The sequence below is a fragment of the Macrotis lagotis genome, chromosome 3 (genome assembly GCF_037893015.1).
Source record: "Macrotis lagotis isolate mMagLag1 chromosome 3, bilby.v1.9.chrom.fasta, whole genome shotgun sequence".
Lineage (NCBI taxonomy): Eukaryota > Metazoa > Chordata > Mammalia > Peramelemorphia > Peramelidae > Macrotis > Macrotis lagotis.
In genome coordinates this window covers 284,183,830-284,197,696 of record NC_133660.1, presented here as the reverse complement: position 1 = coordinate 284,197,696, position 13,867 = coordinate 284,183,830, and the positions used below count along the sequence as shown (strand labels likewise).

At 44.6% G+C, this 13,867-nt stretch overlaps 1 protein-coding gene across 8 annotated transcripts in view; it reads right to left on the bottom strand.

Annotated features, from left to right (window-relative positions):
- NRXN2 (neurexin 2) overlaps nucleotides 1-13,867 on the bottom strand; it is a 153,553-nt gene that overhangs the window by 12,373 nt on the left and 127,313 nt on the right. Inside the window, exon 21 of one of the 8 annotated variants that reach the window (XM_074231154.1) lies at nucleotides 11,741-11,997. The exons of the other annotated variants lie outside the window; for them this stretch is intronic. Coding sequence (XP_074087255.1) covers nucleotides 11,984-11,997 — 14 coding nt within the window. The 3' untranslated portion in view covers nucleotides 11,741-11,983. Of the gene's footprint in view, nucleotides 1-11,740; nucleotides 11,998-13,867 lie in introns of those variants that run through there. 8 annotated transcript variants of the gene reach the window in all.

Genomic DNA, 13,867 nt, shown 5'->3' with positions numbered 1-13,867 from the left:
ATTCTCCTACCACACATTGTCTTTCCTCCCTACATGAACACCACTAAATTCAACCTGTAAATATTGCCAGCTGGGTTCCAGAAACTCCCCCTCGCTAAATGGCAATTTCCCCCCTTCCATTAGTTCTTTCTAACATACTCTCTAGTAGCTATTCCAAACTTCACATCTCTCATTAAGTCCCTATTTCTTCCTCACTAACACCTTTTCTTACCAGATAAATGACCTTGTCTCCTACTTTCCTTAAGAAATTGAAGCCATCTGTCCCGAGTCCCCTCTTCTTCTGATTTCACACCTCAAAACCCCATGTTACCTTCACCTGTCATCTCTACCTGGAATTTTCATCTGCAGTTCAAATTTAACAAGTCTAAAATGGAACCAGAAGTTCATCCTCTTTCCCTGTAAACATTCTGTGGAGGGCACCACCAGCCTTGCTGTTCACAGCCTTGGAGTCACCATTGACTCATCCCTTTTCTTCATCCCCACCTCCAACCCATGTTGATTCAACCTTTGCAAACCCTCTCATATTCATCCTCTCTCCCTTCACATTACAAGCATCCCTGCTCAGGACCTTGTCAGTCTCATCATAGATTGATCTCCCTAATTCCAGTCTCTCCCCTCTCCAAGCTATTCTCATCAGACCTGCAAAAATAATCTTCCTAACACACAATTCAGACTGCACCACTGCCTTCATTCTTCCCACCTGGTTGCCCATCTGTGGGCTTCTCCATCATTTAGAGCACTTGGGCACCTGGGGGACTTCCTTATCAGCTTAGCATCCTGCAAGATAATATCCACCCTGGAACTCACACCACCTTGGTATTTTCTGCTCCTGGGGCTCCTGCCTCCAATTGGAGGGTGGACAGCTCCTTCAAGAACTTCCATTGGAGGAGGGCATCCAGGCCAATCATCTCTTCATTTTCCAGGAGGTTGCTCTGCTTGCCCCAAGCTGGGTTCCCCTCCAGCTTCCCTTTGTGTTTTGTCTTTCTCCATTCAATTAGAAGCTGAAGATCAGGGGCTAGCTTTCTTTGGGTTTGCACCCCCTAGTTTAGCCAGTATCTGGTACTTAGTGCTTAATCCATTTTTTAAAATTGACTTTCTGGTTCCTTGAGGCAGTTGGTGATGCAGAGGATAAATAGCTAAGCCTGGAGTCAGGAAGTCCTAAGTCCAAATTTTGGCTTCAGATACTTACTAGGTACATGACCCTAGGCTAGCCACATTGCCTGTTTGCCTCAGTTTCCTCAACTATGTGTATGGGGAGGGAAGAATAATAGCATCTACCTCTTGGGGGGTTATTGAGAGGACTGAATGAGATAATATTTATAAAAAGCAATTAGCACAAGTTCTAAATAAATGTTTCTTTTTCCCCTTTTCCCCCCTTCCCCTATTCCATTTTTGTCTCTGCATCAAATACAAACCCTTCTGCTTGGGATTTGACCCCTTCACAACATGGTTCCAGGCCTCCTGTCCAGACTTATTTTACATTATTTTCACCTTCATGACCTCTTCATTTCAGCCACACCAACCCATTTGCTGACCTTCAAATGCCTTTCCTCAGTTTATTTACACACACCACCCCCATTCCTGAAGTGCACTCCATTCTCATCTCTGCCTCTCACATCGCTAGCTTTGGGCAAAAGGTCTGCTGTATTTGAATCACCTCTTCTGTGAAATTTCCTTTGGACATCTCCTCCCAAGGTGCAGATTGCAGTCCAGCCAAATCTATCTGATCTATGCCACTCTCCTCCAGATCCTTCCATAAGTTCCCCACAAAGGGTCCAACCAACATGCTGAGGGCATTGCTTGGGTTTTCTTGACCATCCTGAGGATGCCAAAAACGCATGGAGGCTGCCCACTGAGTGTGCCTCACTTTCCCCTTATAAGCAGCCCATCTTCTCTTCACATTTTGCACTTCTCTGATGAAAGCCTTTATCAGGAGGAGGTGAATGAGCTGGCTGGCTTTGAAAAACCTCACAATTCTGTTAATGACCCCAAGTTTCAACCTGAAACAAATGCTCACCTTTTTTCAATACCAATTTTCTGTGAGCTATGGGATATGGTTGTGAGTCATGGACCACTGCAGTATCTGAATAATTAAAATTTAGGATGACTTCAAGACAAAGGAGAGACACGTGGTGGGTATGAGAAGGCCACAACCCATTATTAACTAGGAATTACAGAAGAGGTATAAAGATTTCCATCAAGGAAATTTGTGATCACAAAAAAGGGCAAAGACAAAACCTGAATAGTCTCTTCCCTTAAAGAATGTACATGCCTATTTGGAGGGAGGGAATACAAACTATATCTAGATAATTTGGGGAGAGGAAGAATGCTAAAAATTGAGGCTATCAAAGGAAATTTCACAGAAGAGGTGATTCAAATACAGCAGACCTTTTGCCCAAAGCTAGCGATGTGAGAGGCAGAGATGAGAATGGAGTGCATTTTAGGAATGGGGGGTGGTGTGTGTAAATAAACTGAGGAAAGACATTTGAGGATCTTTTCAAGTTTGCACAACATTTTCATGGCCCAGTTGAAACTAGAATCCATGTCTTCTAATTCCCCAGGGCAAGATTCATCTTGTAGCCTCTAGACAATCCTCCTTCTAATCCCTCTTAAACTCAGTGCTGATTCCTAAACACAGTTCTGATCATACGTTTGCTAGATAACCATCAATGGCTCCCATCTGCCAACAGGATTTATGTTGAAAGAGCAGGATATCTTCCTTATTCCTCAGGCCCTTCACAATCTGGCCCGTCTAACTTTTTGTCTCCCATTCATCCTTTTCATATATCCCCATGTAGGTTAATCAATTCTTCCCTGGGAATGCCCCTCACTTATTCATACTTCTCTATCCATACTCAAATTGAGCCTCTGCCCCCATCCAATTTTTACTGATCCTTCAAGCCCTAAGCTAAGGTCTGCCTCCCCCAGGAAACCCTCCGTGACTATCACAGTTCCCAGCAGCCCCTTCCTTCTCCATCTCACTTGGCAATACAGTCTGGACCACACAATTGGCCACGGTCAATGGTGAAATTAACTCTGTAGCAGGATGCCCAGGCCTAGAAAACTCAAGGAGCAGAGCACTCTTTGAGGAAAGTTGGTATTAAGAATGATCTTTGGCATTCCTTTGGTGTTTTATAAATTATAAAACATTTCCACACCAATTATATCTCTTGGTCATCACTCACAGAAGCCTTTTGAAAAGGAGATTACAAGGGTTCCCCTCCCACACACACCCATTTTACAGAAAAGGAAACTGAAGCTCAGGAAGCTATGCCTAAAATCACAGGATTTTGACCTTGAAGGGACCTTAGAAGTTATCAAGCCCAATTACCTCATTTTACAGAAGAGGAAACTGAGTCCCAGAAGACAGAATTAAGCTAAGGTCACACAGATGGCTAAATTCAGAGCCATGACTTGAACCCAGATCCCCTGTCTCTAGAGGCAGTGCGTGTTCTTTCCACTACCTCATGCTACCTGTCTGTACCTCTTCTCTCTTACTCAGCACAACTGGGATCAGGGCTAGACTCAGAGGGTCCTCAGTCCAACATTAAAGGCTACCTGATCAGCAGCTCCCCTTCCCCTATAAGCCTAGGAATCAAGCAAAGGTAAAAAAAAGTCACTAAGAGTCACAGAAGCTTGAGTTCAAAGAGTTGAGTTCCAGATATCTGGTGCAACTGGTATCTCTCTAGAAATACCCTCTATATCATGGTCAACAAATGGTTCTTCAGCTCCCAAGAGTCCTAGTTCCTGAAGTAGTCCCATGACACTTGTGAGGGGCAATATAATGTAATGAATAGTGTTGGATATAGTTTCAGGAAGACTTAGATTCACCTTGAATGCCAAACAGTTTTGTGACTGTGTACCAGGGACAACCTTGGTCTCTTCATTTGGAAAATGAGGAGAGTACAGTTTGTATTGAGGCAGCATGGACCAGTGGTTGGGATCAGGCTTCCTTCTATGAAGACCTGCCTGTGATTTATATTGACTATGTGACCCTGGGCAAATCTTAGCACAATTATAAGCTGTAGACTTGTTGCCAATCTACAGAGGGCAGTTTCCTACCACCAGAAGCTCTTTACATTAGTCTGGACCAAAAATGTCTGAGGAGCTTCCTCTTGGGGTTGGTGGGAGGCTCAATGGAGAAAGGCCTGGATAGCCTTTGCAAAGAGTAAAGGCCGCTGCAAGTGTCGCTATCCTTGTTAAAATATAGCCCTTCAAAGGTATGGATTGCTTTGCATCTCCCCAGAGCCTAGCACATAGGAGATATGTAATAAATCTTTCTCAAATTAAATTGTTGATGTGGTCTTCAGAGAAGGTGTAGTGATAGCAGACAGAGCCTTGGATCTGAAGTCAGACAACCTGAATTCTCCAGCCCTGGCTCTACTCCTTACTACCTGGGATATCTTGAGTCTCTTGGCGAATTAATTCAGCTCTTGAATCTTCTGGGCCCTTTATCTGATCACTGATCTTTCCTTGCCAAGCCTCAGCCCTGGATTACTCCCATCATCTCCTGCCTTGGCTCCTACTCATGCTACTGAATGAAGGTGGAGAAAATCAGTAGACTGGACTGCCCGGGGCCACTACAAATTTATGTTCCATAATCTCCACCGAGCTCTCACAGAGACAAGCCGATCCTTTTACACCTGCCTAATCAGTTCCTTCTCCCACTCTCCACAGAGGCCCTTCTAAACCTTTTTATCCCTCTTAAAACCTTCTTTGCCTCATATTTCACTGAAAAAAAAAATGGAAGCTACTCACCAAGAGCTCCCCCTTCTTCCCTTCTTATCATTCGGATCACTCAGCTGCCTTCCACCACTGTCTCCTCACTTCTGCCTCATAGCCTTTCTCCTGGCCAAGGCAATCCCATTCCGATCCTTCCCATCTCCTCGAGCAGATCACCTCCTTATCCATCATCTTCATTCTCTCCCTAATTTTCAAATTCTGTCTACTGGCATCTTTCGGGCTCCCTAGAGGCAAGACCGTATCTACACCATCCTCAAAAAACTCACTTGATTGATTCATCCCTTCTACTAATAATTCTAGAGATCCCCTTTTTGTGGCTGAACTCTTTGAGAAAGTCCCCTACAAGGTGCCTCCCTTTCTTCTCATCTCACTCTCCTCTTGACTCTGAAGGCTGGTTTTCCATTCTACCCTTGAACAGAAATGACTCTCTCCAAAATGACTAATTCTCTCTTAATTGCCAACTCCAGTGACTTTTTCTCAATAATCATTCTTCTCGACCTCTTTGCATTCTTTGACATGCTCCATCACCCTCTTTTCATTGCTATTCTCTTCTCTATTTTCACGATGCGTCCCATCTCGGCTCTTCCCCCATCAGTCTGACCACTCCTTTTTGGGTATAATTTCCAGCATCTTCATCCAGGTCGTACCTGTTTTTAACAGTGGCTTTTCCTTGGGACTCTGCCTTGAGCTCTTACCTCCCTGCTACTTCATTTGTTGATTTCATCAACTCCTGGAGACTCAATAATCATTTTGAAGCTGATGACTCTCAGATCTGCTTATTCATTCCTCACCTCTTTCCTGACCTCCAGCCTGGCATCTCCAACTGCCTGTAGGACATCTTGAACTGTGTAAACTATCATCTTAAACTCAACATGGTCAAAATAGAACTCATTCTCTTTCTCCTCACAGCATTCCTCTCTTCCTCATGTCCCTATTACTGTGGAGAGCACTACCATCCTCCTAGTCATCCAGGCTCCAAATCAAGGAATCACCCTTGATCTCTCTCTCTCTCTCTCTCTCTCTCTCTCTCTCTCTCTCTCTCTCTCTCTCTCCTTCCTTATCCAATATATTGCCATCAGTCTTTCCACTGTCACTACCACCACTCTGGTGCACACCTTATCACCTCATACTTGGATTATTGCAAGACTTCTCATCTGTCATCCTGCCTCAAGTCTCTTCCCATTCTAAACCATTCTCCAAGCAGTTGCTAAATGGACTTCCTCAAGTCCATGTCTGACCACGTCATGCCCTTCTTTAGTCAACACAAAGGCTCCCTATCCTCTCCAGGATCAAATATAACGTGTTCTGCTTGACAAAGCTCTTTCCAAACTAGCCCTTCTTCCTTTTCCAATTTTCTTATATCTTTCTCCCTCTGAACCCTCCATTCTGAGGTCCTTTTCTTGCTGTTCTTAGTCTGGAACAATCTCTCTCCCCAACTCTGCTTCCTGACTTCTGTCAAGGCCCAGCTAACCCCTATCCCATTCTACAAGAAGCCTTTGCACTGGTGCCTTCCCTCTGAGATCTGTCTACCTTTTTATCCAGTAGTTTGCCATTCACATAGAGTAGTTTGCCTGTTGTCTCCCTCCCTTAGATGGTAAGTTCCTTGGGAGCAGGGACTGTCATTTGCCATTCTGTGTATCCCCAGGGCTTAGCACAGTGGCTTTCATATAGCTGGTGTTCAATAATTCTTGTTGCCTTGCCTTGCCAGCCTCTCTGGACCTTGCCAGCAGGTGGCATGGTACCGAGAGGCTGGAACCAAGAAGACTTAGGTCAAATCCTTTCTCAGTCACTTAGTAAAGTGCTTTGAAGATTGCATTGCACCATGGGAAGCAGGCAGTATTCTTTTCCTCATTTTACACATGAGAAAAACTTAAGAGGTTAAATGACTTGCTCAGGGTCACACAACAAGGAAGTATCTGAAGGGGCTTCCCAACCCCAGATCCTATGTATTACCTACTTTGCCATACTAGCTTATATCACCCTACACAAGTCACCTCACTTTTCTCAGTTTCAATTTCTTCCATCTGTGAAATGGGAATAATAATAGCATCAATATCCCATGGTTGTTGTGAGGACAGGAATGAGTTTGAAGGGCCATAGAATTGCTCAATAACCCAATCTTTTGAGCCTGAACCTTCTCCTATGAGGGCTTTGCAGTATATATGCAGAACAGCCCCAATCTTGTCATTGACCTGTTGATGACCCTGCATAAGCCCCTTCCCTTCTTTAAGACTTGATTTCCTCCTCTGTAAAACCAAGGATTGGCCTATAAAGTCTCCCCTGACTATGCTTCAAACTTTTCAGCTTGTATATACAGTTGTGATCAAAATCATGGAAAATTACCCAGGTTCTCCTCTCTTTAGTGGCTATCCTATTAGTCCAGTTCACCCCCTCTGAATTTATGCCCATTCAGGGCATCATCTATCCTTCTCCCCTTTCCCCTCATGTATGTTTGTGTGTGTGTGTGCAGGCACTTGTGCCTCATACATATCTGGGGAGATAGGAGAGCAGCTAATGAAGCATCAGCCACACTTCCTAGTGAAAAATTCCCTGTGGTGATGCAGATGACCGAGTGATTTCTGAATGCCACAGGGGGAATCACTGGCTTATTACAGATCCAATTAAGGAGTCTGTGGGTTCCCTCTGGACCCTACAGCAACATTGGATAAGAATAAATCTGTCTCAATGGCCCCAGTCCCTCGTGTCTGCATGTGGGCTCTCCTCAGCTCTCTGTGTGGGTTGAAAATGCCTGTGTCCATGTTCAGGTGGTCCCCAATCCAAGCACATTCCCAAGCAGGAAATGTTTCCCCAGTTTATGGAAGGGGGGGTCCTGTCAAGTAACTTAAAGCTCAGAGACCTTAGTAATCATTTTGTCCAATCCTCTCTTTTACAAATCAGAAAAATGGCAAAGAGATCGATTTAGTCTTGACATCAGAAAGTTGCTAACAATGTGAGCTGTCCAGCAGTGGGGTGGGATGCCTAGAGACTCTGAGGGCAGAAGGCTTTCCTTTTAGGGGATATCTTCCCACAGAAATGAATGACCTCTTGTTGAGGCTGCTAGATTCAGGATTCATTTCAAGTATGATTGGTTGAGGTCCCTCCCAACTCTCAAATTCTGTGATTCGTTGAAACTAAGAATTAGAGAAGTGACTAGCTCGAGTGACTAGCCACAGAGCCAGGATTCAAATACAGGTCTTTTGACTCCAGGTCCCAGGCTAAATCCCTTTTCAGGAGAGAGACAGCATGCTGAATGCCTGTTAAACCATTCCAATAAAAAAAATAAGATGATGGTCAGGATGGTGAGCATCTATTAGGAAAAGTTCTTATCATGGTACATCTCCATGGTCCTGAGAATGTTTTAAGTGTGTTGGGGAGGGGGGAACTCTCCATTCTACTCCCTCACCACATTTTAGAAGTTCCTCCCCCTTTGTAAGGTCCAGTTGAGGTGACATCTCCTCCAACAAACCATCTTTTATTATTTTCTTGTACAGGTGAAAGCAATCTCTCTCTCTGTTCACAGTCTCTGTGGATTTTCTCAGTGATTGTGAAGGTTTTTTTGGTTTGTTTGTTTGTTTAGTTATAGAATGGATGAAGGACTGGATGTACCATGAGACCCCATCCTGCTCTGAGATTCTGGGAGATGTCCAAGAACAGAGCCAGACTCAAAAATATCGTAGATTTTTAGAACTGGAAGGAATCCTAGAGGTCATTCATTCTAACCCCTCATTTTATCATATTATAAGGCATACAAAGCAAAGTAAACATTAAAGTCTGATGTAAACAGCAGATGAGAAAAATGAGTCCCAGAGATAGGAATTGAGTTCTCTAAAGTCACACAAGTAGTAGCAAAATTGGAATTCAAATCTGGGTTTTGTCTCCAAATTTGCACTATTTTCCTTAGAAAGGAAACAGATATAATGAGACCTTCAGGCAATTCCATAATTAAAGATCTGAGCAATGGATGTGGCCTTTGAAAACATTCTGCACCATAGCTACAGCCTCTCAGGGAGGAAGAAGTCAAATCCTCATTTATGAGGCAGCCTCTAGCTGGACCCCAGAAGCAAAAGTGATCAGGTGCTTTGAAAATGTAGATATGGTTTTTTTCTCTCCCCAAATTAACATGATCCACCAAGCATTTGCGAAAGGCCTAGTAAATGCAAAATCCTGTACTTTGCCGGAGTCAGAAGGGCTGACCAGTTGACCAGCAGGCCAAGCCATCTTTCAGTAACTAAGATGAAACCAGGGAAGAATCAGGTTCTCTGCTGTCTCTCCATCTTCCTCCCAAAACATCAGACATTAAGATTAAGGAATGGAGTCAGAATACTCCCAAGACTTTCAGAAGGAGCTCACCAAACCCAGGCTTAAACTGTGGTTTAAGCTCCTGTGGATAAAAAAAAACTGCCAGACCATATGCTCAAAATAACAGAATCATGAAAATTGTAAGATGGAAGAAAGCTCAGCAGTGATTTGGCCAAACTCATACATGAAAGGAGACCCCGCTGGAGCATACAAGAGTATATGCCAGTGAGAATTTGTCTCCACCTGAGGCCAAGGGTAGGGCCAGTCTTTGGGAGGAAAGGGCACAGTTTTGATGGGTTCCTGGGACGGATTCCTGGGAAGTCATCCGGATCAGCTCAACTATGTTTCTAGATTAGGCTAAAGCAAATCGACTTTTGACAACTGACTTAATGCTCTTGGGCTGATGCTGCCCCAAGGCTAGGGGAAAAGTGAAAAGTGAGAACCTGACCTGGGGGGGGGGGGGGTGTTCCACTTGAAAGCTCCAAAAAAAATTCTTCCAAAGCCAAGAAAGCTGTCCCTCACCAAAACAATCTGGCCCAGAACCAGAGGGAAAGAAGGCTCAGTGGGAGTCATTTTTTGCAGGTGTCCCCAAACATTCTAGTCCCCTCTTGTCTATGATATTTGTGAGTGTGTTGTCTCCTCCATTAGGGTGTAAACTTCTTAAGGACAGGGGCTGTTTTTTACTTTCTCTTTGTATGCTAATGTCAATTCCAAAGAAAGATCTAAGGCTTGTTGATTGGTTGACTGGGTCCATCTCACAGCTTTTTTTTTTACAGTTTTTGCAAGGCAATGGGGCTAAGTGGCTTGCCCAAGGTCACACAGCTAGGTCATTATTAAGTGTCTGAGGTCGGATCTGAACTCAAGTACTCCAGGGCTGGTGCTTGATCCACTACATCACCTAGCTGCCCCCTCACAGCTCTTTTGATTCCAAGACTTCACAGCTTTGTCTCTCTCTTCACCAAAGTAGTGGTGGAAGAAGCACTGACCTGGGAGCTGGACTGCAGATCTAGATCTGCCCCTAATTCAGGGAGTGATCTCAGAACTGGGAGGTGAGCTACAGACCTGAATCGGCTAATACCCTTCCCCCTCTGGGGCTTCAGTTTTCTCAGATGTAAAATGAAGGCATTGGACCAGGTGAACTCTGAAGACCCTTTGAGCTCTGACATACTGTGACTCTTCTTTGCCTTTATCCCATCTGCTGAGACAACCAGAAGAAGCAACAGGGCATGGCTGCTCACAAGATGGACATAATTCACCCCCCAGAGGAGGATCTGCCTGATAAGCACTGGCACCACCAACCTTAGCACCGAGGAGAAAGGGAAGCAATGACAATGGACAGACACCTTAAAGGGTTTAACCCATATGACGTCACATTTGTGCACAGCTTTGGGGGGAAGGGGGAAATAGCCTGCTCTCGTTTGGAGCTTCCCTGTTCCCAGGAAAGGATGAAAGGGATGTGGGAGTCCTGGTATGTCTCATGTGTCCATCAGGGACTCAGCCACTCCCTGGGACTTATAGGCTGGTGAGAACACCAGAAACATGACTTGGAAGATGCTTGCCATGCTCAGCAGTGTACATAGTGTGTGTGTGTGTGTGTGTGTGTGTGTGTGCATGTATAGACAAAGATTTGGAAGCTAGACCAATGGCCAATTCTAGTCCTGTTACTTCATGGCTATGCAACCTTGAACCAACCACTGCCCCTCCTTGTGCCCCTTATCTTTGAGGAAACCTAATCATCCAGTGGATGTAAATGCCTCTGGATTGGAGGAGCTGTGCCTGGGCTGAGAGGAGCCTCTAGCAGCTGATTGGAGCTGGGAAGGTCCGGGTAGGAATCTGTAAAAAGCCAAGAACCCCCAGATTCAAAGCTGGAATTGGGCCTCTCAGCATCTGAGGATGGACCAGATGGGAAGAGGGAAGATGCACATTCCTCTAGTGTAAGTCTCCAGGGCTTTCTCCACACTAGGGAGGGGATGATAAGTCCATCATACAATAAGAGAATCTGATGATTGGAAAGCTTCTCTTCCCATCCAACCCATTGCTAAGTAGAGATTTTCTCTACTCTCCTAGACTCCCTTCTCATCCTCTCTTCTATAAAAGGACTGAGTGGGAGAGGTGTTACTGAGCCTTAACAGCTGAGAAGGCATCAATGCCCCCCTACTAGAGCCCCGCCCTCTGTGATGCCAATAATCTATATGAGCCAACTGCTCCAGGAGAAAAGATGCTATCTTGAGCTGAGAAGATACAGACCCTGCAGAGATCCTTGAAGGGGAGTGTCTGGTCCCTCTCTCTTTCCCCTCTACCCAGCCTTTCCCTATCCCCCCTCCTTCAAGCCAAGGAACATGCCTCAACCAGATGCTTGGAGAAGATCCACGGACCAAGACGGCAGGCCACTCCCCCATGTACAAGAGATGCCTCTAGATCCGGAACAGGGGAAATGTCCCTGAATGCTAAACGCCATTCAGTCAATCATCAGACCCTTATGCTTCACTGAAACCCACTCCATTTGCATGTGAAGATATCTCCTTCCCGATGGTATTGAGAACAAAGGATTGACCAGACCCTGTGTTCCAAGGCCCCTCCAACACCCAGATTCTTCTGCTTCCTCTTTGCCTCGGGTTCTGTTCTCTCTCTCCCTCCTCCCACTCCTCAAAGATCAACTTTCTTCAATGTTCATTTGGCAGTGCTCTGTTCTCTCTCTCTCTATAAAGATGCTCACATACTCTCATTCATGGCTTTGAACATCAATTATCATTGATATTGTGCTGAAATAGAGAGAAGCCCTTAGGCTTATCGTGGTGAGGATGATTGTTTGTCTCAAAATGAAATGGCCCCAGACTGCTGCACTTTTCTCCACTGAATCCCTTTCTTCTCCCTGTCTGACTGCCAGTTCTGGCTTCTCATCAGCTATGGCCACATTGGGCTCTCCTTGCTTGCTTCTGATTTATGGCTTCTCATCTATTGTGGAAAGAGGATCTTCAGGCTTGTTAGAATTGGGTATGAAATGATGCTCTCCTACAATGCCTGTCTTACAAAATGAAGCCTGTTCTCTTTTCACATCATTCCAGCAGTTTAAAGGCCTTTTCTGCTATGAATGATTGAAATTGCTATAAACCCATCTCTAGATAACCAGGACAAAAGGACTGAGTTGAACTTGGAGTCAGAGGACCAAGAGGCAGGCCCTGGTTTTGCCATATCTGACATGTATGACTTTAGACAAGTCACCTATCCATTTTGGATCTCATTTTACTCCTTTTATTTTTTTAAAGACTTCTTTTTAAAAATTTTTTTTATTTTTTTAAGACAATGGGGTTAAGAGTGACTTGTCCAAGGTCACACAGCTAGGCAATTATTAGGTGTCTGAGGTCAGATTTGAACTCGGGTCCTCCTGACTCCAGGGTTAGTGCTCTATCCACTGCCTCACCTAGCTGTCCCTTATTTTACTACTTTTAAAAATGGGGGGGTATGAATCAGATGACCTCTCACTCTATAACAGCTGGACGGTTAGACCTGGACATCCCACCATTGTCCCAACCCAACATCAACCCAGGCTACTTGTGCACAAGAGAAACTCAATGAATATTTGTTAAACTCTTCACTGTGAATCCCCTATCAGCTTTTAACTTCTATGTGGAAAGAGACTGCCCTAACTAAATTGTATCACCACCAACCCTGCTCTGTACACAGTCAGTGTCTAATAAAGGTTGCTTAAGCATGAATACTTTCAATTCTCCCTATTATCCAGGCTGGAATTCTTGGAGTCATCTTTAACTCTTCCTTCTCTTTCTCCCCCAAATTCAATTGACTAGCAAATCTGATCCAGTCTTATTCTCAATTTAATTCAGGCATCTCCTAAGAGCCAAGAACTAGGCTGAGTAATATATCTTATTATCTCAGCGTTGCACTGTGGTGCAGAGGAAGCACTGGGTTCTTGAAAGTTATGACATAACAGAACATCAACTCTGACAAATCCCACCACACTGAAAGGGCTTTGAGGATGGTCCTGCCAACCGATGAAGGATGATTTCTGAGGACAAGACTAGATAAATCTGGAGATGCCCATTGTCAGTAGGCTGGTCAATTTGGTAAATATTTCTTTGAACATGAATTCCATGGGATAAAGGTACTAGGGGAAAGATGGCAACAAGTCCTAGCCCTCAGAGAACTTACATTTCACCAGATCAAAGGCTTACTCACTTTCTTCCTTAGGAAGATGTTTAGTTGCCTTTGTTTCCTTTTTAGTGTCCACTGATACCACCCTGATTCAGAGTCTCATTTCTTAATCCTGGCCTGCTACCATCATTTCCATACTAGTTTCCTTGCCTCTAGTCTCTCTCTCTTTTACCCCAAATGATCTGTCCTGCCTATACCACCAGAGTAGTCTTCCTGAAACAACACTTTAACCACATCCCTTCCCTCTTTAGAATCTTCACTGGCTCCTCATTGCCTCTAAGACCAAGTCTAAACCAGGCTGATATTCAAGGCTCTCCATCCTCTGACCCAGTTCTACTCAGACAATGCCACTCTTTCCCTAGCCAAACCATCCACCCGCTTAGTACCAGTCTCAACACCCAACGCATTCACGATCCGCATCTTTGTTCATGACATTCTTTACTCCTGTCATAGCTTCTCTTCCCAATACAAATCCTTTAAATACCAGTATGGTGCCTGGAAGATAGGAAGCTCATAAATGCTCATAACTGACTGCTTTGAGGCCCTCCTCCTCCAGGAAGGTTTCCATGAGCTCTCTCCTTTCTGAGTTATTATGAGAATTCAGGAGACTTCCAAAGAGACCATGTCTATAAAACACGTTGCTGGCTTCAAAGCA